This window comes from Mytilus californianus, unplaced genomic scaffold (assembly GCF_021869535.1).
Source record: "Mytilus californianus isolate M0D057914Y unplaced genomic scaffold, xbMytCali1.0.p SCAF_11, whole genome shotgun sequence".
NCBI lineage: Eukaryota > Metazoa > Mollusca > Bivalvia > Mytilida > Mytilidae > Mytilus > Mytilus californianus.
Window position 1 is genome coordinate 66,345,894 of NW_026262593.1, and position 27,571 is coordinate 66,373,464.

Consider the following 27,571-nt stretch of genomic DNA (forward strand, 5'->3'; position numbering starts at 1 on the left):
ATTAAACTGTTATGACAAGAGGACTAATATGATTGTGCAACTAGATATGATAAAATTAAACAACTTTGAATTTGAACTGTTACTTTTATTGCACTCCCAGGTACAAATTGAGCAATATAAAAAAATAAGATATATATGGCCCTTTGTATTATAGTAAAACCAAACATTGTAGAGCCGCGAGTGAACGAGCACTTCTCTCTCAAATCTCACCACTTCTCCCTCTCAGTTTCAAAAAGAGAAGTCACTTCTCCCTATGATTCTGAAGTAGTGTGAGCCCTGAAGTCATCCATATTTGTTAGAAATATTGGCATAGGGACATTATGGATATTTAAAAAAGAGGCAGAAAATACCAAGGGAACAATCAAAATTCATAAGTCCAAGAGAACTGTCACCACCATGGCAAAAAACGAAAAAATGTCTAAAAATAATCAAAAATAATATTGAAATCTACAGACTAAGCAAAAGAAGCCCAACAAAAACTGGATGATCGCAGGTGATCTGGTAACCAAATCCTGCTCCAGATGTGGCACCTGCCGTGTTGCTCATGTTAAGTACAAATCTGGTGATAAGTCTTATTTTGTGATCTTGGAACAGATGACAAGATTTTGGGTACAACAATTGGTACATATCCATGGACATTTGTTATGCAGATATTTCATGACAGTCAACAAAATCATAATGGAGTCTGTATAACTTTTGAAGAACTGACTTCAACTTTACCACAAGAAACCCTTTAATTGGCTAAAACTTAAAAGATTTTCCATTTGGAATATTTCTGATATTTTAAATAACATATGATTACTTAAGATATCTCAGAAAATCAGCTAATTAGATAACTTTAGAGATAATATAGCTTACTTAACATTTTGTTATTCATAATTGGAGGTATTTTAAGAAGGAATATATTTATTTAGTATATATAAAGTATATGTTTAGAGCATTTCTCATTTACTTGTATTTTTTAGTTGATGCTGTTATTGTCCTTTAGCCGACTTTTGCCCACTTCAAAGATCCAAAGTGACATAAACTACAAGTCAGCAGAAAATATACACACAGACAACAGTTCCGCAGTTAATAACAGACTAGCAGGAAACAGTTCAGCAGTTAATACAACTTTTAAGCAAAATAGTGACATAAATGAATCAACACCTTTACTGTCATAGTATTGTGATAAGACTATAAAAATTATTGTTAAGTTTCTAATAAATGTATCAGAATATTAATATTTGTTGGCATTTAAATGTGTATTACCCCACACCTGAGTTTAGGGAGTAGAACAATCAGTCTGTCAAATAGTTGGTTTGATTGGGTGAACAATTCTGTTAGATTTTATGTTTAGGAGTTTGAGAGTATTCTGACATTACAGTCAGAAATGACTGCAAAAGACTGGTCAAGATTTTACTCTGAAATTAACAAATTGGATGCAGAAATGAAATTTATTGGAAGAACTTTTAATTATAATGTAGAAATTCATATAACTCTTTGTATATAAGTACATTTTTGCATTGAATCACCAAAATTTGAAGAAGAAAAAAACGCCTTCAGGGCTTATTAAGTTTTATAACAGTACAAACTATGGATTTATCTACTATGTGATATAGTAGAAATTGAATATGGTTACTCCGTTTGTTTAGCTCAATTGATAGTTTCAGCTCATTTTGACCAAACTTGGGGGATTACTTTAAGATAATCATGAATTGTGAATTAGCTTAACTTTTAAGATTTAATTCTGCTCCATTTATTGTCACTGAAAAGACAAATATTAAGCAATTTTCAATATAGTGTAGTTTCAGCAAAATGAGTGCTAGTTCATGTATATAGATAAATCACAAGTTTTCATTAAAAATATTCACTAGGAACTAGATCAATTAGATGTCAAAGAAGGTAAAAAAGGAGTCATTAACCTGCCCTGAAAAAATACAAATAAAAAACCTTAAGGTTATGAAATCATTTATGTATAACACGACACATCACATTATAATAGCATGTTTTCAAACAAACCACAATAACAGTTTCATCTAGTTGGAATTGCCGATAATTCCTGGTGAGGGTTTTTCCAGGACTGCATATCAAATGCAGCAAAAATAATACATTTTACTAGATTAGTCATGACCTCTGACTCACTGTAGTCTTTTTGAATATCGTGAATGATCAATTGCATATTTATGGCACCTATGTTGTTGTGTAATGAAGGAATGATAGATCCAATTTTTATTCCTTATCTACCATATACAGGTTATTTTATTATCCACAGGCAGTCTGTGTATATGTCGATCTGTTCATTAGTCCCTTATAGGGTAAACGTTTTACATGTAGTTGAAGGTATTTTAATACACATATTCATTATGATGTGTGATTTTTATACGACCGCAAAAAAATTTTTGTGGTCGTATATTGGTATGACGTTGGCGTTGGCGTCGTCGTCGTCGTCCGGCGTCGTCCGAAGACACATTGGTTTTCGCACTCTAACTTTAGTTTAAGTGAATGGATCTCTATGAAATTTTACCACAAGGTTCAATAACACAAAAGGAAGGTTGGGATTGATTTTGGGGGTTATGGTACCAACAGTAAAGGAATCAGGGGCCAAAAATAAGCATTTTTGTAACTTCCAGACATAACTTGTGTGTTAGTATATGGATCTCTCTGACATTGTACCACAAGGTTCCATATCACAAAAGAAATGCTGGGATTGATTTTGGGGGTAATTGCCTCAAAATTTTTGGAATTAAGGGCCAAAAAAGGGGCAAAAAACAAGCATTTTTCTAGTTTCATGACAATAACTTGTGTGTAAGTGTATGGATCTTTCTGAAATTGTACTACAAGGTTCCATATCACAAAGGGAAAGCTGGAATTGAGTTTGGGGGTAATTGCCAAAACGTTTAGGAATTGGGGGCCAACAGGGCCAAAAAACACATTTTTCTAGTTTCCAGACAATAACTTGTGTTCAAGTGTATGGATCTCTCTGAAATTGTACTGCAAGGTACCATACCACAAAGGGAAGGCTGGGATTGATGATGGGGGTAATTGCCTCAAAATTTTAGGAATTAGGGGCCAAAAAGGGGGCAAAAAACAAGCAGTTTTCTAGTTTCAGGACAATAACTTGTGTGTAAGTGTATGGATCTTTCTATAATTGTACTACAAGGTTCCATATCACAAAGGGAAAGCTGGGTTTGATTTTGGGGGTAATTGCCCTAAACGTTTAGGAATTTGGGGCCAAAAAGGGGCCAAAAAACACATTTTTCTAGTTTCCAGACAATAACTTGTGTTCAAGTGTATGGATCTCTCTGAAATTGTACTGCAAGGTACCATACCACAAAGGGAAGGCTGGGATTGAGTTTGGGGGTGATGAATCATAAGGGGGTTCAAAAAATGTGGGGGGGGTTTTTTTTTTTTTTCCTTTTTTTTCTTGTTTTCCTTTTTTTTTCTTTTAAAATTTTCCATTTATTTCCATAAATTTCTGATTTACATTTAAAAGCAAATAATAATAATATGGTAGGAGATACACACCAAACAGGATGTGTAAATTATTATATAATAAGTATTGTGCAATAGCAAGAAATTTTCAATTGCACAGTATTGCACAATAGCAAGAAATCTTCAATTGCACAGTATTGCGCAATAGCAAGAAATCTTCAATTGCACAGTATTGCGCAATAGCAAGAAATATCCAATAGCACAATATTGCGCAATAGCAAGAAATTGTCAATTGTACAGTATTGCGCAATAGCAAGAAATATTTAATTGCACAGTATTGTGCAAAAGAAGATACTGAGTATAAATTGCTTATTTCTTGACCAATTTCAATGGGGTTTTATTCTTGAATTCTTGGGGTTCTTTAATATGCTGAATCTAACCGTGTATTTAGTTTTTGGATTTTTGGGCCCCGCTTTTAAATTGGTCCACATTGAGGTCCAAAGGGTCCAAAATTAAACTTTGTTTGATTTCATCAAAAATTGAATTATTGGGGTTCTTTGATATGCCGAATCTAACCGTGTATTTAGATTCTTAATTTTTGGTTCCTTTTTCAAATTGGTCTACATTAAGGTCCAAAGGATCCAAAATTAAACTTAGTTTGATTTTAACAAAAATTGAATTCTTAGGGTTCTTTGATATGCTGAATCTAAACATGTATTTAGATTTTTTATTATGGGCCCAGTTTTCAAGTTGGTCCAAATCGGGGTCCAAAATTAAACTTTGTTTGTTTTCAACAAAAATTGAATGTATGGGGTTCTTTGATATGCTGAATCTAACCATGTATTTAGATTTTTGATTTTTGGGCCCCGTTATCAACTTTGTCCACATTGAGGTCAAAAGGGTCCAAAATTAAACTTTGTTTGATTTCATCAAAAATTGAATTCTTGGGGTTCTTTGATATGCTGAATCTAACCATGTATTTAGATTTTGGATATTGGACCGAAATAGGTGAATGTCCACTTTAAAATTTTTAAGTTCTTACACCACATTCATTCTGTGTCAGAAACCTATGCTGTGTCAAATATTTAATCACAATCCAAATGCAAAGCTGTATCAAGCTTGAATATTTTGTCCATACTTGCCCCAACTGTTCAGGGTTCGACCTCTGCGGTCGTATCAAGCTGCGCCCTGCGGAGCATTTTATTTAAAATATATGCCATAATGTTTTTTCCAGAATTTTCAGTTCGCTGAACATTATACATTATTTTTTTTCATTAAGTATATCATAAAATTTAGTTACGATTGCATTTAAGGTAGATCAAAGGTATCCTGGTTCCCGGTACTACGTTCCAGGTATTAGCTGTAACATACTGAATATTGCGATCGGGAACCAGTCTAGATCAAAGGTAATATTTCTTGAGATAATTTTCTTATGCTTTGCCAAAATTAAGATTTTACTATGCTTTTTTCTAAAATATAAAGTATGGGTCACCGTGCTATTTTCCAAGCTATGAGTCGTTGAAAATTGCCTAAATTTGGTTAGATTGTTCATGAAAAAACACATTTATGTGCATAAAAAAAATCTATGAGATAGAATTTTGAAATAAATTGTGAGAAGATAGGATTTATAATATGTTTTAAGAAAATAAAAAGAAAAAATGGTGTCGCCGAACTTGTTTTCTTGCTACAAGTAAAAATTAAAAATGTCCCTATCAGTCCAGTATATAATTTTTACTAAAAGAGTTATCTCCCCTTAAATGGCTTATTTAAAATGATTCTAAAAACACAAAATTTGATATTTGTTTAAATATTTTGAGTTATACAATAAATCATCAAGTTTTCTTTATATAAATAAACAGTCTAACCAATAAATTGCAAATCTGTCTCCAAATTTGCAGATTTGGGCAAATATCTAGACCGATTTTGTACTGGGATTGTACAATCCAAGATGACGGTATACCATGAATCTACCTTAATCATTTTTCACTTTCACTTCACTTACTTATAGGTGGCACGGTAGTATTTCCTGGCCCATAAGGGATAATGATAGCCTTTTTAGAATTTTCACCACTTTCTAACACTGCCAAAAATTCTACATTCACAGTTAACTGAAGTACTTTCATTTTACTATTCAGAAATGAATTTGAATGTGTATCATGACCGTTTACTTTTTTTGCTATTTTGAAAAACCTAAGGCCACTAGTGCATTTAGGTCTTTTATCGTGCAGTGAATACAAAATTCTCAAAAATTCTCAAAAATTCATTTTCATCTGTATGTAAAATTATTTCATATTTTCCTACACCTGACTCATCCCTCAGTTTGGGAAAGTATGTTCAGTTGATACTGTATTTTTTGTCAATCACACTGTTCGGATACATTGACTTAAGTAACAAAAGAGCAACCTAAATTCTGGAATGCAAATACTACCGCGCTACCTATATTCCCCTGTAATTTATACAATATATTTGGTTTACAGTTTGATTCAGAAGAAACACCGACATAGCTAGATATTACAATTAATTATCTAATTACTACCACAATTTGATATTAATAAGTATTGTAATTTTCATTGTTATTAATAAATGTAATGTCAGTATTACAAATCTAATCTTGAATCAATCCTAATCCTATCTTATTTTTGGGAAATATTTTTACAAATTCAAATGTGACGTCACTTTGTGTGTTTTTTTAGAATTTCAAATGTGACGTCACTTTGTGCATTGAGGCTTTGGCTAACTCGGCTGTGTATTTTTATGTGTTGGATTCAGTTGTTTTATGAAATGTATCCGTTTTTATTCTGTAGTTAGTCCCCACTTCGGTTTTATCATGTATATCTATTATATAGTCATTTTATAAAATTTACTGTTTGCAAAATTATAAATTATTCTAAATAATAAGGATGTTCTTGTCCCAGGCAGAAAACCCTGGCCGTGTTAGGCGCAACTTTTTGGAAGTTTTGGTCCTCGGTGCTCTTCAGCTTTGTACTTGTTTTGGCTTTCAGACTTTTTTCATCTGGGCGTCACTGGTTGGTCTTGTGTGGACTAGACGCACGTCTGGCGTATTGAATTTTAAGCCTAGTACCTTTTGTTAGCTATTATTCATGTGTTTCTTTGTCCTATATGTTCTCCCATTTAATTGTATTGTGGTCCTGTCATGTGATGTTGTCGTTTTGGTGTTGTGTTTGACGTTGCCATAAAAGCAGGAGGTTTGGCATGCCACAAAACCAGGTTCAACCCACCATTTTTTTTCTTAAAATGTCCTGTACCAAGTCAGGAAAATGGCCATTGTTATATTATAGTTCGTTTCTGTGTGTGTTAATTTAATTTTAATTTTAATGTTGTGTTTTTGTTGTGTCGTTGTTCTCCTCTTATATTTGATGCGTTTCCCTCAGTTTTAGTTTGTAACCCGGATTTGTTTTTATCTCTATTGAGTTTCGAACAGCGGTATACTACTGTTGCCTTTATTTAACGAAAGTAAAGATTTTGACAACATTATTTTGCACAGATATAGAGTCTAAGTCAGATATATTATAAGTACGCTGATGTTGCACAGTTCGAATGATGCACTGCCAATTTAACAGTTTACGTCAGAAGATCTCAGAACTTCAAATTTTAAAATTCAAATTTTAATGTCAATCATTGGGATGGCCAACTCGGCAACTGATTACCATAATTGCCTTTTGTTTATTTAGTCTTAAGGCATGTAAGGGATTTAAATCGGGATAATATATAAAATGTCCGGCTGGCTAACAATAATTTTGGAAGCCCTGATTATCTCCCCATAATGATAGATTGTTGAGAAAATTAGAGTTATCTAACATTAATCACAGAGAGGGGTAAGCTAACAATTTTTAATTAGTCCCCTACCGACGAAGTCGAAAGGGACTTTAGGTTTGCACCCTGTCCGTCTGTCTGTCCATCCATCCGTCAGTCTGGCAACTCAGCTTTCCACACTTTTTTTCTTCGTTCTTGAAGATATTGATTTGATATTTGGTATATAGTTTTATAATGACAAGTTATAGATTAAGTTCGAATTTTGTTCCGGTCTGATGATTTAGTCCAGAGTTATGGTCCATAAAAAAAATCCATAACTAATGTTAAGAGTACTATGTTAAACCATATATCTGTACAAAGGGAGATAACTCATTTTTTAAAAGACATTCTTTGGTAAATTGTTTGAGGAATTTTGTGGCAGGTTTATATGTTATTTTGTATAAACTAATTTTCTGACTGCTACATGTATATATATATATTTTTTTTTTATTAAGTGAAATCCTTTAATTAGATAATAATCTATTTTTATTAAAGTATATATTTCATTACATTACATTGTGTAGATAAAAGTTGTTGACATTTTATAGATAAGTTACAAATCTATATTAGTTTGTGACAAATGAAAGAAAAAAATATTTGGAACTATTAATTATATTTGATCGTAATTCGAAAATAGATATACATTGTATTACATCATATCTAATGTTAGAGTGTTATAGGTTTTCCACACTTTTTTTCATCATGCTTGAAGATATTGATTGACAATTGGTATATAGTTTTATCATGACTAGTTACAGATCAAGTTCAAATTTTTGTTTCAGTCTGATAATTTTGTGCAGAGTTATGGTCCTTGGACTTGAAAAAATTCTCTCATATATTCAGTTTTCCACACTGTTTTTAGTCATGCTTGAAGATATTGACTTGATATTTTCTATTTGTTTACACCATGACAAGTTATAGAATAAGTTAGCATTTTGTTCCAGTATAATGAATTTTTAACCGGTAGGGGACTATGTATTGCCATGCAATACTCTCAGAATGCTTGTTATAGCTTAATTAATGTTAAAACAATTTTCCACTAAAATGAATGTTACTTTATTCAAATATAAGGACTTTGTTAGCAAAACCTACTAATCTTATTAGATATTTTGAATTTTTATGACATTAGATAAACAGCTAACTAGTATATTATTCCAAGATACATCAAGATTGAAAAGACTAAACGAGAGAGTTCACAATGATCTGAATATAAACCAGTTTAAAAACTAACAGCTTAATCATGTGTAATTACTAGTTCAGTTCATAGTAAGATAAGAACATTTCTAAACTTCAAAGAAAAGCACAGAAGAATAAGGCTATCACCACTTGGCATCATTCTAAAATAGACTGTAAAGAAGCTACTGCTTAATTTGATGAAAAGCTACAACTCTATCTAGCTACTGAGAAGAGCTACAATGTTTATATATAAATTAAGCAGCACATAAACAGTAACAAGAAAGGCTGTTAACCTGTGAACTGTAGACGGCAGCAATTTCAATATTTAAACTTATCAGATTGATGAAGAAAACAGAAACTACATGAGACAAAACAGAAACTGCAATTCCATTAAACCAGTACATCCTACCCTTACTATGAAATCACATTCTCTCACAGATTAACTCCCTCTCTAATTTCCACTCACAATCATATACCATCACCCTCTCCATCATTTTATTTTTTATCCCTCCCTTTCTTGCCCTTTCACTTTTTCGTAACACCCTTAACCACCTACCACCTATACCCCTTCTGCTTTGTGTTAAGTCCCTATGAGAAGATTGGGTTAGTAGATGAATACAATATTATAAGATGTACCAGAAATGGAAATATTTACATTTTAGAAATATGAAGGAAATTTAGAACTAATTGATACCAAACATAAACATATGATACTGAGCCACTTTTAGAAATGTAGTCTTATTTTCTACACATAATGGTCATCATAGCATTCGTACAAAAGATTAACAGCCAAAGTTACAGAAAGCCAAATTGTGTAATGTAAATTTAAAAATAGAATGCTATTTTGATTGATAAACATTATGAATGCCAAAAGTGTATATTTAACTCTCAATTTTAAAGTGTTTTGGGTGTGTTGATGAAAAAATGCCAAATGATATAAAAATATGAATAGTAAAACAACATGTAAAAGCAAAAAGCCAAATGAAAAAATGCCAAAGTTAAAAAATGCTAATGGTATTAAAAATACCTGTCTGTTAATGTACTAGCCAGCCGTCCTGTGGGTTAGCTAGACTTTAAGGTGCTAGTATGAGCCAAAATTTGTTCCTGTGAAAAAAGTTCCAGTGGAACTAATATCACAGGAAATATGTTCTGGGAGAACTTTTTTCACAGATGATTTCTATATTACTTGTTCCATCTCTATAAAATTTGTTCCACACTTTACCTGGTGAAATAAGTACCGGGGTGGTGAAATTTGTTCCCTACCTAGTGAAATAAGTTCCAGGTTTATGAGATTTGTTCCTTACCTGGTGAAATAAGTTCTAGGTCTGTGAGATTTGTTCCTCACCTGGTGAAATAAGTTCCTTGTCTGTAAAATATGTTCCAATGGTTAAACAAGTTATCTTATATACTGAGCATTTGTCATCAGTGCGTTTAAAGTTATCATTCATATGCATTATAAAAATAAGTATTATATTAATAATATAAGCAAAAAGTATAAATCATCCAATTCGGATCCTGTGGAGTATAGCAAATGTTTAGCATGTTTAGTTATATACTCTGTAAAAATATCAAAATGACACTTTTGAGCCAGAAAAGAGTAGAATAAGAAAAATCATTCAGAAAAAAAGTATAGTTAAGGATGAACATATGTACTTATTTGAAAAGGACATAATAACTGATCAATTGTATCAAAAGACATGTAGTTTCAAAAGACATACTCTTTTGAAACTGTGTCATGACCTAAGTACATGTATGACAAGAACAAGGGGCCATGCAATTAAAAGGAACCAAGGAGGAATACTACATAAAAAATAAATACAAATTATAATACTTTTCAATGGCTTTATTTCGTATCTTCATCCTATGGTTACAGACATCCCTTGATTGCAAATGTATCCCATGCAAGCACACTCGGTACAGCATTTAGCTTGCATTATAATTTAAGTGTAACAAGAAAATATTTCGCTGTGCAATATGTTGCAAAAGTACTAATTTCTGTGAAAATGTGTTTGAGCGGAACTTATTAATTTCTATGAAATATGTACATGTTCGTTTAAAACTAATATCACAGAAACTTAAATATTTATCTTATTTATAACTCTAAATACATGTAATATTAATTGGAACAAAATTCATGGAGCTATGATATTTGTTCCGGAACTTATTTCACATTTGGTCTTAAAATTAGTTCTGGAACAAATTTTACAGTGCTGGAACATATTTTCTATGATATAAATTCAGATGGAACATATTTCCTTTGAAATTTGTTCCGGTGGAACAAATGTCACGCCGGAACAAATTTTTTGTTACACTAGTTCACCAAGACAAACGCCCGCAGTGGGTCACCTATCTTTTCCTTTTGGAGTACCAGTTTTTTAGTCTCCGATTTGACTTGGGGGGCTTAAAATTAACTGAGATAAAATTGAAAAATATATAAAAAAACAGTCATATGTACAATTTAAAAATTTTGTCTTAAAAAAGGAAAAACATCCCCTTTGACCCCCATTCCCAAATGGATAATAAATTGCTTCGCTGAGCGCAGCTGGATACGACCGCAGAGGTTCAACACTGAACAGTTTGGGCAAAAATGAACACAATATTCGCGCTTGATACAGGTCTGAATTTGGATTGTAATTAAATATTTGACACATACCAGGTTTCTGACACAGAATAACTGTAGTCAAAGAACTTAGAATTGGTTATATTAATTGAATTTATATTCAATGTTTTGCTTTTGTGCAATAAACAAAGCTGTCATGGCTGTTGTGAATTGAATATTTGAAGACATTTTCTTTTTAATTTCTGAAATCTGAAATGAGACATCTTACTACACACAATACTGTGCTATTGCTTAATACTGTGCAATTTAAGATTTCTTGCTATTGCGCAATACTGTGCAATAAGATATTTCTTGCTATTGTGCAATATTGTGCAATTGAAGATTTCTTGCTATTGTGCAATACTGTGCAATTGATGATTTCTTGCTATTGTGCAATACTTTGCAATTGGTTATTTCTTGCTATTGCTCAATACTGTGCAATTGTAGATTTCTTGCTATTGTGCAATACTGTGCTATAGCGCAATTCTATGCAATCGGAAGATTTCTTGCTATTGCACAATACTTCATATGATAACTTGTGTGTTTCTCCTGTCATATCAATATGTTTTGCTTTTACATATATCTAATATAATTGATTGAAAAATGGAAAATTAAAAAAAAAAAACATAAAATTTATGACCACCCCTCCCCAATTATTTTGACCCCCCTTGAAGTAATTACCCCCAAACTCAATCCCAGCCTTCTCTTAGAGGTATGGTACCTTGCAGTACAATTTCAGAGAGATCCATACACTTAAACACAAGTTATTATCTGGAAACAAGAAAAATGCTATTTTTTTGCCCCTTTATTGGCCCCTAATTCCTGAACTTTTGGGCCAATTACCCCCCAACCTCTTACCCAGTCTTCACATTGAGATATGGAACCTTGTAGTACAATTTCAGAGAGATCCATACACTTACACACAAGTATTGTCCAGAAACTACAAAATTGCTTGTTTTTAGCCCCTTTTTTGGCCCCTCATTCCTGAACATTTTGGACAATTACCCCCAAACTCATACCCAGTCTTCCCATTGTGATATGGAACCTTGTTGTACAATTTCAGAGAGATCCATACACTTACAAACAAGTTATGGTCCGGAAACTACAAAATTGCTTGTTTTTTATCCTTTTTGGTCCCCAATTTTTTTTAAACCGTTGGTACAATAACCCAAAACCAATCCCAGTATTCCCATTGTGATATGGAACCTTGTGGTACATTTTCAGAGATATCCATAGACTTACACACAAATTATGGTCAGGAAACTACAAAATTGCTTGTTTTTTACCCTTTTATTTGGGGCCCTTAATTTCTAAACCTTTGGTACCATTACCCCCAAAATCAATCCCAACCTTCCCTTTGTGGTATTGAACTAGAAAAATTCTTGTTTTTGGTCCTTTGTTTGCCCCCAACTCCTGCATGTTTGTGGCAATTACCCCCAAACTCAATCTCAGCCTTCCCTTGATATCAGTCAGGGGACTTATTGAAATAAGTGATTTTTAAATCACTTATTTAAGTAGCAAATTCGAAGTTTTGTCACAAATTGTGATTTTGTAGTTTTACCAAAATTTTAAACACATAGGTTTAGATAATATCTTTTCATTAGTAAAATTGAAAAAAATGAACTTTTTGCTTCTTTTAAGCAGCAAGGTTTATGCCTTTGGTGCAATCATTTAGCTGCAAATTCTATTTTTGTTGAAAAAATGCTATAAAAATGGCTTTACATAATGAACTGATACTTTCTTAACAGATTTTTCCCAGCAGTGGGTGTATTTTTCCTGTAAAATTGAAGGTTTCATCTTATAGATTATGTAATAAAATTCTACTGTTTGCGATCAAAATTTCACTGTTTGGGGGTGTTGAAATTAGTGGGGGTTATTAAAATAATGATACTTAAAGAAGTGATATTTAAGAAGGAAATTGAGGTATGATACTTAAACAAGTGATTTTTATGTCATTATCCTAGATTTAGTACAAGGTCATCACCTGACATGACCCGGTCATCCTATCAACACAGATGTTGGTTCTGATAATTTTAGCAACATAATTAGTCCCTGGATCATTATTATTCTATATTTAAAGCTACAATAAAATTAAATCACTCAGTCTAGTGATTAATTTGTACTACTTAAATAGGTGATTATTAAAGAAAGACAACTCTTACTTCCAACCTTTATGGACATAATGTTATTTGAATCAGTGATTTAGAAAATCACTCATTTAAGTAAGTCCCCTGACTGGATATGGAACCTTGTGGTACAATGTCAGAGAGATCCATACACTTACACACAAGTTATTGTCCAGAAACTACAAAAATGCTTTTTTTTTTACCCTTTTTGGCCCTGAGTTCCCAATCTGTTGGCACCATAACCCCCAAAATGTGGCATTAAACATTGTGGTATAATTTCAGACCAATCGAAATACTTTTACACAAGTAAGTATCCTGAAACTAGAAAAATGCTTGTTTTGGGCCCCTAATTTCTAAGCGGTTGGGACCATCATCCCCAAAATAAATCCCAACCATCCTTTTGTAGTAACCTTCTTAAAAAATTTCATAGAGATCCATTCACATAAATTCAAGTTATTGTCCGGAAACCAAATATGTCTTTGGATGACGATGCAGACGACGACATCATAGCATTATACGAACCCAAAAAATTTTTTGCGGTCGTATAAAAATGTAAACAAGAATATAAGGATGGTATGAGAGCCAATGAGACAACACTTCTCTCTGTCAAAGAAACAATGTATTAAAAGTAAGCAATATATATATATATATAATAGGTTAAAATATGTTTAGTAATAACATGGCTATTATATTATACTTTAATCGTATGAAAAAAAATCATAGAAATTTTAGTATTAACATGATTAAATATGGCTATATACAGTGATATATGTTCATGGACACTTTTTCATACTTAACGCCATTTTTCATAGGAAAATTGTGGCTTTGACACATTTAAATAAGTAAATATTGTCCATGGACAGTATTTATATTTATTATGAAAAAATTTTTGTTAGACATTATTTCATAGGGAACATTATTAAGTCCTATGAAACCTCCTCCCCCACCCAACACATTCTTTAAATTCTTGTCCAAAGTCAGGAGCCTGTGATTGAATGGCTGTAATTCTAATATTATAGTTTTAGCCTAAATCAGACATAGGTTTTCTCATTTTATTTTATTTTTTAAATTGGTTCATGACTGCCTTTTATAGCTTGCTATAGAGTTTTATGGCTTTAAGGATCATCGTTGAAGATTGAATGATGACCAAAAGTAGCTAGCATCTACATCATTTGGTATTTTGTGTATAAGTGTCTCATTTGCAATTATACAACAACTCCTTACTTTAGCTCACCTGGCCACAGCAAGACAAGAAATATGACAAGGACAAAACTGTTGGTTAACTCTGTAAAGGAGTAATTGCCCCTAATTGATGATTTTTACCAATTTTAGTGTTTTTCCTTTTAATTCAAAAACTATAAAAGATAAAATAAATGGGGAATGTGTCCATAGGGACTCAGATGATGTCCCCGCTAGCATATAACGTTATAAAGGGACATAACTCACTAACTGTATAAGTGACGCTACCAAAATTTGAACTTAAACTGAGTTTTGTGGTAATAAGCATTGTATATACATTTCATAACATTTAGTTGAGACAAACTGAAGTTGGAAACAAAAAATTCAGCAACTTTTCTATTTGTAAAAAACTTTTTGAACGGTAAAAGTGACGCCACCAAAACTCAAACTCAATCTGTGTTTTGTGGTAATGAGCATTGTGTATAAGTTTCATATCATTTGGTTGAGTCAAACTGAAGTGGGAGAACGTAACAAAATATTCAGCATTTTTTTTCATTTGTAAAGGGGCATAACTCTTGAATGGTAAAAGTGATGCCACCAAAATTCAAACTTGTCTTGTGTTTTGTGGTAATAAGCATTGTGTTCAACGTTTCATAACATTTGGTTGAGGCAAACTAAAGTTAAAAAACCGAAACCAATTTTGGGACGTACGTACGTACAGACAGACAAGGGTTAAACTTAATGCCCCCTCAACTGCGGCAGGGGCAATAAACAAATTCAGAGCAGAAATGATCATGAGGACAAGATTCACAAAATAATCACCAAAACAAAATCTTCAGATATTTTTTTTAATATTCAAAAGAAAATGTATGTTTTTTTTGGGGGAAAACTCAGAAGTACTCCATTTAAATGTTATTGCCACTGAATGTTAATCAAACAAGTAACCATGGTAACTACATGTAGTATGTTAATTTGGATACTGTTGTTTTGTGTATCATACTTTGATATTTTTATATTTTACATCAGATTTTAGTAAATTTAATTCTAAGTAATTAATGAGTAGTTTCTAGTCATGCATCAGTGGTTTTATTTATTGTAAGACTTCTTTCTTCATGGCTCAGTGAATTTTGATCCATTGAGTATTAGTTTACTCTCTAGGTTTAACTAGTTTGTGCTATGAAAACTCTATCTCCTTTATGATAATTGGTTCATTAAGTCATGTGTCTATTTAGGAGGGAAATTCTTTTGTTTAGTCAGACTTTACTTATATTTTGAAGTGATTGGAGCTGTGGTTCCTTATATAATTTTATTCAAATTTGGTGGACATCTTTGATTTTTTTTCAAATAAGGTCAGTGTTCCATAATTAATACCTCACATGCCTTCTAATATACTGATATAAATTAATGTATTACATTAATGATTTTGTATGAATGGTCAAAATGAATGATTTCAGAATAAAAGATTCAAATGAATGATTATTATGAAACACAAAAGCACATATTTATAAAATATTGGTTCAATCAGATAAGTCTAAATAATCATTTTATAAGAATTTATGCCAAACAATATTTGAATATCTCGGTTATTGCCAAAAAATTAAAAGTAATTATGTATTGGACCCCCCTTTTTTTTTTACATTTAATGTAAATGAATGGGGACATATGGTTGGAAACCCCCTCCCCCTTTTTATCCTGGGTTGGAACCCCCCTCCCCCCTTATGTAATTGCTGGATCCGCCCCTGGAAACATTACAGCTTAAAGAAACTTCAAATTGCAAAAATGATCAACAAGACAATATCTACAAACAAGTCAAACTTTAACGAAATTAAAAACTACTCATTATTAGAGTTATTGACTGTTTAATGATGACTTTTATCATTTGTTTTCCTTTTCTGAAAAACAATAATATTTTACATTTAACTATTATAGATAGAAAGCCACTTTAATAGCAAAAATGATCAGCAAGACAAGATCTACAAATATGTCAAATTTTGCCAAAATCGTGATTGCCCTTAGGCTTATATGACAAGTTTGCACAAACCAACACACTCCCTAGAGCCATCTCGTTGATATTGTCATATTAAATGAACAGAGTTATCTTTCTTTGTACTGATTATTAATATTGCAGGGTCAGATTTTTATTATACTACCAAAACTACTCAGTTTTGTACAAATATTCTAAAAATAATATGCCTATTTATTTATCCTAATTGACATGTTTTTATGTTTTGCAGGAAATTTCTATTAGTAAATGAATCAAATGAAGAATCTTCATGGTTAAATGCATAGAAAGGATATTTGAAGAGAGCCAATGATTGACATAAGGAGAAGCAGTTATGAATTTTGAAATTGATATAAAGGAGAGGTCATTCATCACAGAAGATTTAATCAAAGTTTACAGGTAGAAGACTTGATCAGTTCAATAGTCATAAATAAAAAAGATGTGGTACTATGATTGCCAATGAGACAACTATCCCTGAGAGTCCAAATATTGCAGATTTAAGCAATGGTATGTTACTATGGCTTTCAACAATGAGCAAAACCCATACCATATCTTCAGCTATGCATCTGCTTAGACATTGCTTGTTTACTGTAATGTGGCAAATGTTTTATGCATATTCAAGATGATATAAAATGTTAATAGATGTAAATAACTTAAGTAGCTTCTAAAAATTTTGTAAAAATTGTTGGAAAGGGAGGAACTAGCTATGGACGAAAGATAGGTGGTGGTGGCAATAAAATTTGCTTTGCAACAAACCATCTGCAGATTCTTCATATAAAAAGTTGTTACACAGGAGACGACCAGTTATTGAATAGAAATAGAAACATTTGCGTTCTTGTATTATCACTCAAATTTCCAGATCAGATCAAAATTTTTCTGTTAAATATATTGGTATGCAATCCTATACATGCTATAAGCATTTGCTCATCTCATTTCTATGGAAATTACATTGTACTGTTCCCTCATCATAGTTCATAATCTATGAAAAGTTAGTATCAGAAAAATGTAATTAATATAGGTTCAAGTTTGTGCTTTATCCAGTTTAGAGGGAACCGCTTATAAATTTTACTCAATGAATGGTAGTTTTGGTATAAAATTGTATAAGAATGATTAGCATTGGCATTTCTTGTCTTCGTGGAAATTATTTAACCCTACATCTCAGTCTTAATTCATTGACATTGGCTACAGAATGTTTGCATTGTCACAAACAAAAAGAAGACATAGGTCTTATACTTCTTTGGCATTATGGTTTACATGTTTTATGAACAATTGCCATTTGAAATTCAGGAGTAACTTCAAGATATAATTTTTTTTATTCATTTTCCATATTCTACATGGACTATTGGACTAATATTCATAAATTCCATATTTTACCTGGTACTATTATACTCATCAGTTTCTACTTTGACCCTACTGTATAGATTTGTTTTTTACTGAAAAAACATATTGGCATAAAGGGACATAACTGATCATGAAGAATGGTAAAAGTGATGCTACCCAAATTTGTACTTGAACTGAGTTTTGTGGTAATAAGTATTGTGTATTATAACTTCCATACCATTTAGTTAAGGCAATCTAAAGTAAGAGAACTATATGACCTCAAATGCATTGATCGTTAAAAAAAGGGGGGTTCCAACCCCATCAACCCTCCCCTGGATCTGCCATAATGGGGCCTCGGTGGCTGAATGGTCTAAGTAGTGAAACTACTGTATCACTAGCCTGTAAATAGATATAACAGTGATATCATACTTTAACTTTGTTTAAACCTGTTTATTTACTTTTGACTTTAATTATTTGTCCCTTGTAATTTTTTATTAACTGTGTATTTGCATTCAGGTGTCACAGGTCAAATTTATTTGTTCATTATGTGTTAATTTACGTTTTTTGATTGAGTTGAGCCTTTCAATTGATATTTTATAGTGTGTTTTTCTATGTTGTGATGTTATACTATTGTTTCAGAAAAGGGAGAAGGTTTGGTACCATTAAAACGTTTAATCCCGCTGCAAATGTTTGCACCTGTCCTAAGTCAGGAATCTGATTACAGTAGTTGTCGTCTGTTTATGTAGTTCATACGTGTTTCTCGTTTCTCGTTTTAATATAGATTAGACCGTTGGTTTTTCCGTTTGAATGGTTTTACACTAGTAATTTTTTGGGGCCCTTTATAGCTTGCTGTTCGGTGTGAGCCAATGCTCCGTGTTGAAGGCCGTACCTTGTCCTATAATGGTTTACTTTTATAAATTTTAACTTGGATGGAGAGTTGTCTCATTGGCAATCATACCACATCTTCCTATATCTATATAAGAAGTTATCCCTGGCTCAGTATACTTCTAGGATATTGATTGTTTAACACACGTGGTTACTAAACCCATAGGCGCTGGGTGTTGCTAAACCATATACCGGGCACTTCAGTGGCGTAGCCAGGTTCTGTGTGCAAAGCTCTGGTAGGGGGTAAAGCCAGCCTGAAGCTCAGAGAATTAAGTAAACACAAAGAAGAATTTTGTTGTTGGAAATTTATCTGTTCTGTCTAATTTTCTTTAGAATTATATGTAATGACAGGGTCCAGTTATACCTCGATAAACGGACATGAGTGTTGGACTGATTCAGTGACGACAATTTGTTTATAAACCAGTATAATGCTGCTCTAATAATTTGCCTATTGAATATGCTAGAGAACTCGACGGAGACAAATGACCTTCAAAGAGTGATGCAAACAATTTTGTAATATATGTAGGCTGTAACATAATATTATGAAATAGATAATACATTGGCTTAGTCATAAGCCCGATCGTTGCTGGTTTTTGGCCGCTATGACAACACCAAAGCAGTCAGCTGATTACGAACAAGTCAATACAGAAAAGGTGCACAAATAAAACCAATAGTTATGCATTTTTAAGATTGATTAGTACGAGGAAAAGGAGTCTGAAGAACAAATCATGCGGACTCAAAACAATCCAATTATTCAAGTTTGCTTGACATACCGATAAATGGGAATAAAAGGAAATGGTTACACGCAAGCGAGACAGCATTTTATCGACATAGATAAAAAAAAAACGTCAAACGATATTAACAAACGTCCTCCAACAATGGACAAGTGTCTAAATAATATATATCAAGCTCTAAACCGGCCAGAGCAACACAGTTGTGAATACAATTTGCAGAGACTATAAAAGATCTGTCATTGACACCAAATTTCGAAAATGACAAAATTATAAAGATAGAGTGACTTCCTGACTTCATCTTGGGTAAAGCACATAATCATGAAGCGATGTGAAACGAATTTTTGAAATCGGTATCCTCCAATTTTTTTCAATGTGAATTAACAAAATTGTGGTGTATATATAAGACAGCAACCAAACGACACACAAAAATAATAAAAGACGTCTAGAGGTCAACGCATCTGGTTTTTAACTTGTTAACTGATAAGTGATTTGCAAATAACAACAATTTACTGGTTTCATTTAAGCAAGCAACATTTTTCTTTGTTTGGTATTATAAAATATGTCAACAACTTCTTTTCAAATCAATTTCAAAATCAGCATGAATGTGCAATAGTATTAGAGAAGATAGCCATTATTGTCCCATTGTATATCTAAGATAGGTTTTAACCCGTTTCAGTTGCAGTTGTTGGTGGCATAGTAAGAAGAATTCTACAGTATATATTAGAATGCAGTTCTTTGTTTGTCGTTTCCAATGTTTCATATAGTTGATCTGGTATCTTTCAACGAGCAACATATCTTTGGATCTCGAGAGGCTCATTGGCATGATATATATACCCAACTGATCTTCGCGTTTTAACTCTTTAACATTCTGTGGAATTAGAAGGTGGGCGAGAAACATTTCCTCTGAATTAACCAGTCAATCGGTCTTTAAATTCGTTTAGAAGATGGTATATGAATTGATGTAACTGATGGTAAAATATGGAAAAGTTTGGGTATTCTTATAAGTATCGATGAATAAATTGTATTTATCGATACTCCCTCACTCTCACACTCTTTCTCAATCATTCTTTAAAAAAAAAGTCTTTCAAAACTTTTTTTTTGCCTGTTTGTTTGTGCACGCAAGTGCGTCGTTGCGTCAATAGTAGCTACGCCACTGCACTTGAACGTTGCTACCCAGTTTTCTTAATTCCATGGTTGTTCCTTGTGAAATATTGAATTCTGTATATTATTCATTATGTCTAACAATGTTAGTCTTTTATGCCAATCATTTGCACTCATTTTTAGTAAATGCATCGCTTGGCTGCCACATTCAGTGGCGTAGCTACCTAAGGCTCGACTAGGCACATGCCTATACATAAATTTGCCAATTATATACCCCTTTGGAATAAAAAAAAAATACACATTGTAATTCTAATGTGTATTATTATTTATACGGTGCCCGTCCGTATTCAAACACAGATCTGTACCCTTCGGTGCATAGGATTATTTTGATTTTATTGACAATGCCCGTTTCATCGGCAACTAGTGAAAGATCCTTCAGTGCTATGCGACGCATCAAGTCCTACCTGAGATCGGAGATGAGCGACTTTCTAATCTATCCCTTCTTCATACCCACCCACACCTCAATGTTGAAGTTAATGAGAGTATAACTGATTTTATTGGCAGAAAAAATAACGTTGACTTGACTTTGAATAAGTGTATCATTGACTTTGTGTATGAAACTGGATCTGAAAGTTATTCATAAAAGTTCAGAAATTTTAGATTTGTTTAACCAATTTTTCCCCAATGAGTTTAAAGATTCGTTCGAAAAAGTTGAAAATCCTTTCCCTTGACCCTCTGTGGGCCTTAAGCTTAAAATAGTCCAAACAAATTTTGGCCTCGCTCTCTGCACGCTAATAACACTTGCAACAACTCTTTGAGGGCAATTTGAAAGGCAAAATATCTGTCCCTATCCAATAAAGATCAATAAACCCTAATTTTCCAATGGCATTTTCAAAAGTTCAGACCTTCATCTTGGACGACCCCTATTACAGGACCTAGTGGCTAACTGTTGTATTTACTAGTATCGTAAATTTGTTTTTGTCCTGATCATGCAAAACTATTTGCCACTGGATGTTTAGCAATAAATCAATCAACTATCTTCCAGTAATCTCAGATCTGTGTGTAATGACCACATTAATTCAAATTCCTAAGCAGGTAGGGATTTTACAGTAGAGGATATAAGAAAATATGAATTTCTTGAATATTGTTACGATAGTATGAACAGAACAGAACTTCTGCATTAGGCATCGACTGTGTGTTTGTTTGTGTGGCTGGGGTGAAGGTTTAAGAATCAAAAGATCAATGGTTCAGGTTGATGTCTACCCCAAAGCATAGTATTATTATATAGTAATCTCAGTGTTTACGTGCCTATATTTAGCTCACCTGGGCCAAGTGAGCTTTTCTCATCGCTTGGCGTCCGTCGTCTGTCGTCCGTCGTCCGTAAACTTTTACAAAAATCTTCTCCTCTGAAACTACTGGGCCAAATTTAACCAAACTTGGCCACAATCATCATTGGGGTATCTAGTTTAAAAAATGTGTGCGATGACCCTGCCAACTAACCAAGATGGCTGCCATGGCTAAAAATAGAACATAGGGGTAAAATGTAGATTTTGGCTTATATCTCTGAAACCAAAGCATTTAGAGCAAATCTGACATGGGGTAAGATTGTTTATCAGGTGCAGATCTACATGTATCTGCCCGGAAATTTTTAAGACAAATCGGACACCCCGTTGTTGGGTTGCTGCCCCCGATTTAGTAATTTTAAGGAAATTCTGCAGTTTTTGGTTATAATCTTGAATATTATTATAGATAGAGATAAACTGAAAACAGCAATAATGTTCAGCAAAGTAAGATCTACAAATAAGTCAAAATGACCTAAATTGTCAGTTGACCCCTTAAGGAGTTATTGCCCTTTAAAGTCAATTTTTAACCATTTTTCAAAAATTTTAGTAATCTTTTAAAAAAATCTTCTCCTCTGAAACTACTTCAAATTTAACCAAACTTGGCAATCATCATCTTAAGGGTATGTAGTTTTAAAAATGTGTCCAATGACCCTGTCCACAAACCAAGATGGCCTACATGGCTAAAAATAGTATTTAGGGGTAAAATGCAATTTTTGGCTAATATCTCTGAATTCAAAGCATTTAGAGCAAATCTCATTCATTAAAATATGTTCATTAAGTCAAGATCTAACTGCCCTGAAATTTTCAGACAAATCAGGCAACCTGTTGTTGGGTTCCTGCCCCTGAATTGGTAATTTTAAGAAATTTTGCAGTTTTTGTTATTATCTTCAATATTATCTTAGATAAAGATAAACTGTAAACAGCAATTATGTATAGCAAAGTAAGATCTACAAATAAGTCAACTTGACCAAAACGGTCAATAAGGAGTTATTGCTTTTTATAGTAAATTTTAAACAATTTTCGTAAATTATGTAAATTTTTGTAATTTTTATACGGCAGCAAAAAAATTTTTGTGGTCGTATATTGGTATGACATTGGCGTCGTCGTCGTCGTCCGGTGTCGGTGTCGTCGTCCGAAGACACAATAGTTTTCCCACTCTAACTTTAGTTTAAGTGAATGGATCTGTATGAAATTTTACCATAAGGTTCAATACCACAAAAGGAAGGTTGGGATTGTTTTTGGGGGTTATGGTACCAACAGTTAAGGAATTAGGGGCCAAAAAGGGGCCAAAAATAAGCATTTTTGTAACTTCCAGACATAACTTGTGTGTTAGTGTATGGATCTCTCTGACATTGTACCACAAGATTCCATATCACAAAGGGAATGCTGGGATTGATTTTGGGGGTAATTGCCTCAAAATTTTAGGAATTAGGGGCAAAAAACAAGCAAATTTATATGGACAAATACTTTAGTACAAAACGTAATTTAAAGCAGTGTAAGGGAGATAAATCAAATACATCATTTGAATTATCTCCCTTACACTGCTTTTAAATTATGTATAAAGTAATGGTTAATGAACAATTAAGACAATTTAAAACAGTGTAAGGGAGGTAATCCACATACAACGTTTTGATTACTTCCCTTGCACTGCTTTTAAATTATGTTTAAAGAAATGCATATTTATAAAGGAAGACCAGTAAAAATATCTGCAAATGTTGCATCTTCTTTTTTTTTACAAAAAAATCCATATGAAAGATTTGACACCATATTTTAAATTCTATTATAAAATAGATTAAGTTAGCACTATGGTAAATTTAAATGGGTAATTATGGTTGCAAATTCCATAGGAAATTTGAATTGAGATTATGACCATATCTTGAGGGAAAGATATTTTTTTGGGGAAAAGGGGGGGGGGGGGGGGGGGGGGGTAAAAAGAAATTGTGGGGGTCAATTTTTTCTCATTTCAGATTTCAGAAATTAAAAAGAATTATTCTTCAAATATTATTTTTTTTTTCAAATTTCAAATATTGAAAAACTTCAAGAAGTAATCTTTAATTGCACAGTATGGCGCATTAGATTTGTAAAATCTTTGACCACATTTATTTATTTGTTATGCCAAATCTGACCATGCATTTAGATTTTTAATTTTGGGTCCAGTTTTCAAATTGGTCTACATTAAGGTCCAAAGGGTCCAAAATTAAACTTAGTTTGATTTTAACCAAAATTGAATATATGGGGTTCTTTGATATGCTGAATCTAAACATGTATTTAGATTTTTGATTTTGGGCCCAGTTTTCAAGTTTGTCCAAATTGGGGTCCAAAATTAAACTTTGTTTGATTTCAACAAAAATTGAATATATGGGGTTCTTTGATATGCTGAATATAACCATGTATTTAGATTTTTTATTTGTGGGCCCCACTATCAAATTGGTTCATATTGAGGTCAAAAGGGTCCAAAATTAAACTTTGTTTGATTTCATCAAAAATAGAATTATTTGATATGCCAAATCTAACCATGTATTTAGATTTTTAATTTTGGGTCCAGTTTTCAAATTGGTCTACATTAAGGTTCAAAGGATCCAAAATTAAACTTAGTTTGATTTAAACAAAAATTGAATATATGGGGTTCTTTGATATGCTGAATCTAAACATGTATTTAGATTTTTGATTTTGGGCCCAGTTTTCAAGTTGGTCCAAATTGGGGTCCAAAATTAAACTTTGTTTGATTTCAACAAAAATTGAATATATGGAGTTCTTTGATATGCTGAATCTAACCATGTATTTAGATTTTTAATTTGTGGGCCCCGCTATCAAATTGGTTCATATTGAGGTCAAAAGGGTCCAAAATTAAACTTTGTTTTATTTCATCAAAAATTGAATTATTGGGGTTCTTTGATATGTCAAATCTAACCGTGTATTTAGATTTTTAATTTTGGGTCCTGTTTTTTAAATTGGTCTACATTAAGGTCCAAAAGGGTCCAAAATTAAACTTAGTTTGATTTTAACAAAAATTGAATTCTTGGGGTTCTTTGATATGCTGATTCTAAACATGTGTTTAGATTTTTTATTATGGGCCCAGTTTTCAAGTTGGTCCAAGTTAGGGTCCAAAATTAAACTTTGTTTGATTTCAACAAAAATTGAATATATGGGGTTCTTTGATATGCTGAATCTAACCATGTATTTTGATTTTTGGGCCCTGTTATCAAATTGGTCCACATTGAGGTCAAAAGGGTCCAAAATTAAATTCTTTGGATTCTTTGATATGCTGAATCTAACCATGTATTTAGATTTTGGATATTGGACCATACTAGGTAAATTAAAAAAATTTAAGTTCTTAGACCACATTCATTCTGTGTCAGAAACCTATGCTGTGTCAAATATTTAATCACAATCCAAATTCAGAGCTGTATCAAACTTGAATGTTGTGTCCATACTTGCCCCAACTGTTCAGAGTTCGACCTCTGCGGTCATATTAAGCTGCGCCCAGCGGAGCATTTTATTTACAAAATATTTTCCTTTGAAACTACTGAGCAAGTTCATTATAGATAGAGAAAATCGAAACAGCAAGAATGTTCAGTAAAGTAAGATTGACAAACACATCATCATCACCAAAACATAATTTTGTCATGAATTCTATTCTCATCTATTATGTATGTCCTTTGTTTAGTATGAACATAGACCAAGGTGAGCGACACAGGCTCTTTAGAGCCTCTAGTATTGTACTTATATCAGGCCATTAGTTTTCTTGTTTGAATTATTTTACTATGGTAATTTTGGAGCCTTTTATCTATGACCATGTTCTGTGACTTAAAGTAGTTAATTTCTGTGCCATTTGGTCTCTTGTTGAGATTTGTCTCATTGGCAATCATTCCACATCTTTTTTATTATCATTTACCAATTATTCAAAATTGATTAAACTAAACTTTACATATGAATGGCTGATTAAACTTAAACATGCATACTTTAGGGATAATAAATCTTATTTTTACTTTTCAGTATGTTGAGAGAAGTTCAGAACAATCAATTTGGTTGAAGAGGAGTTGTCAACACGTCATCTTTGAACAAGGTCAAATGTATTAGAAGTGAATCCTTAACAGAAATGAGACAATAATCAAATAATTCAAAGACTACATGGATGTTATCTGGACTAGCATTTGTATGACCTAAATGTGGTATTTTTCATATGAACACTTACAAGGCAGATAATAGTCTGTGACAAACATTTGTATGCAATTAAAGACTTGAAGAACTTGTACGGTATTCTTTAAAACGGTACATTCTTGGTATGAATTGAAGAATTTTTGCTCATTTAAATGAATTATGAAAATGTTTTATATGTTTAGAATAAACAAAAACAACATAAAAGATAGACAAATTTTTATTTTCTTTCTTGAAACTTATAACAGAATAAATTGTCATATGCTAATCTTTGATAGATGTGCTGCCAGAAATTTATCAAGTCTATTTTTAGCCTGAAAGTGCAACTCAATGCACGGGTTATACACACAGGAAACTACATTTATCTCTCAACCATATAAAAAAAAAGGATATATGGAAGGGTTGCCAATGAGAATAACTATCCTTGAATGCCAATGATATCTTATAAACTATATAAGATATCTCATTAACTATATAAGGTATCTAATAAACTATATAAGATATCTTATAAACTATATAAGATATCTTATAAACTATATAAGATATCTTATAAACTATATAAGATATCTTATAAACTATATAAGATATCTCATTAACTATATAAGATATCTCATATAATTTTATAAGATATCTCACATAGTTTTTAAGATATCTCATAAAATTTATAAAATATCTTCAACTATATGAGATATCTTATAAAATTCAGAAGATATCTTATAAAGTATGTAATATATCTTATATACTTTATGAGATATCTTATATAATATATAAGATATCTATATCTTATATAATATATAAGATATCTATATCTTATATAATATATAAAATATCTCATTTGATATATAAGATATTGTATAAAAATAAAATTATAAGCTATCTTATATATTAAATAAGATATCTTATACATTAAATAAGATATCATATATTTGATATCTTATATATTATATAACATATCTTATATATTATATGAGATATCTTGAAATTCGAATAAATAGTAAAATGACTTTCCACCTAAGAACAAGTCATTGTTAAATAGATATAAGAATATGTGGTATGAGTGCCAATGAGGCAACTCTCAATCCAAGTCATAATTTGAAAAAGTAATGATTAAAGACTAAAATTGAGAATGGAAATGGGGAATGGGAAATGGGGAATGTGTCAAAGAGACAACAACTCGACCATAGAGCAGACAACAGCTGAAGGCCCCTTATGGGTCTTGAATGCAGCTAGAAAAACCCGCACCCTAATGCGTCCTTCAGCTGGCCCCTAAACATATATACTAGTTCAGTGATAATGGACATCATACTAAACTAATTAAACACAAGAAACTACAATTGAAAATCATACAAGAGTAACAAAGGCCAGAGGCTCCTGACTTGGGACAGGCACAAAATTGTGGCGGGGTTAAACATGTTTTTTGAGATCTCAACTCTCCCCTTATACCTCTAGCCAATGTAGAAAAAAAAATCGCACAAAAATATGCACAGTGAAACTCAGTTTAAGAGTTGTTTGAGTTCGATGTCAGAATATGAAACAAAAGAAAATAAACATAACAACAGACTACTAGCAGTAGCTGACATGCCAGCTCCAGACCTCAACTTTTTACATTTTCATATCTTTCTGGTTTTACTTTATAGTTGAGTTGCTGTCACACTGTGTTTACCGGAATGCCACATGTTCTTCAATCCTTAAGAAAACCATCAACAATTTCAAAACTAGAT

General features: G+C 32.3%; 1 protein-coding gene across 5 annotated transcripts in view; it reads left to right on the forward strand.

Annotated features, from left to right (window-relative positions):
• The window catches only part of LOC127720547 (major facilitator superfamily domain-containing protein 8-like), a 51,504-nt gene extending 25,386 nt beyond the window's left edge, over positions 1-26,118 (forward strand). For 3 of the 5 annotated variants that reach the window (XM_052227141.1, XM_052227144.1, XM_052227146.1), the window contains one exon: positions 966-1,223. In XM_052227141.1, coding sequence (XP_052083101.1) covers positions 966-1,163 — 198 coding nt within the window. In that variant the 3' untranslated portion in view covers positions 1,164-1,223. Of the gene's footprint in view, positions 1-965; positions 1,224-4,727; positions 4,821-16,541; positions 16,709-25,688 lie in introns of those variants that run through there. The other 2 variants (XM_052227143.1, XM_052227145.1) reach the window with 2 other exon arrangements.
• Positions 26,119-27,571: the final 1,453 nt, after the last annotated feature.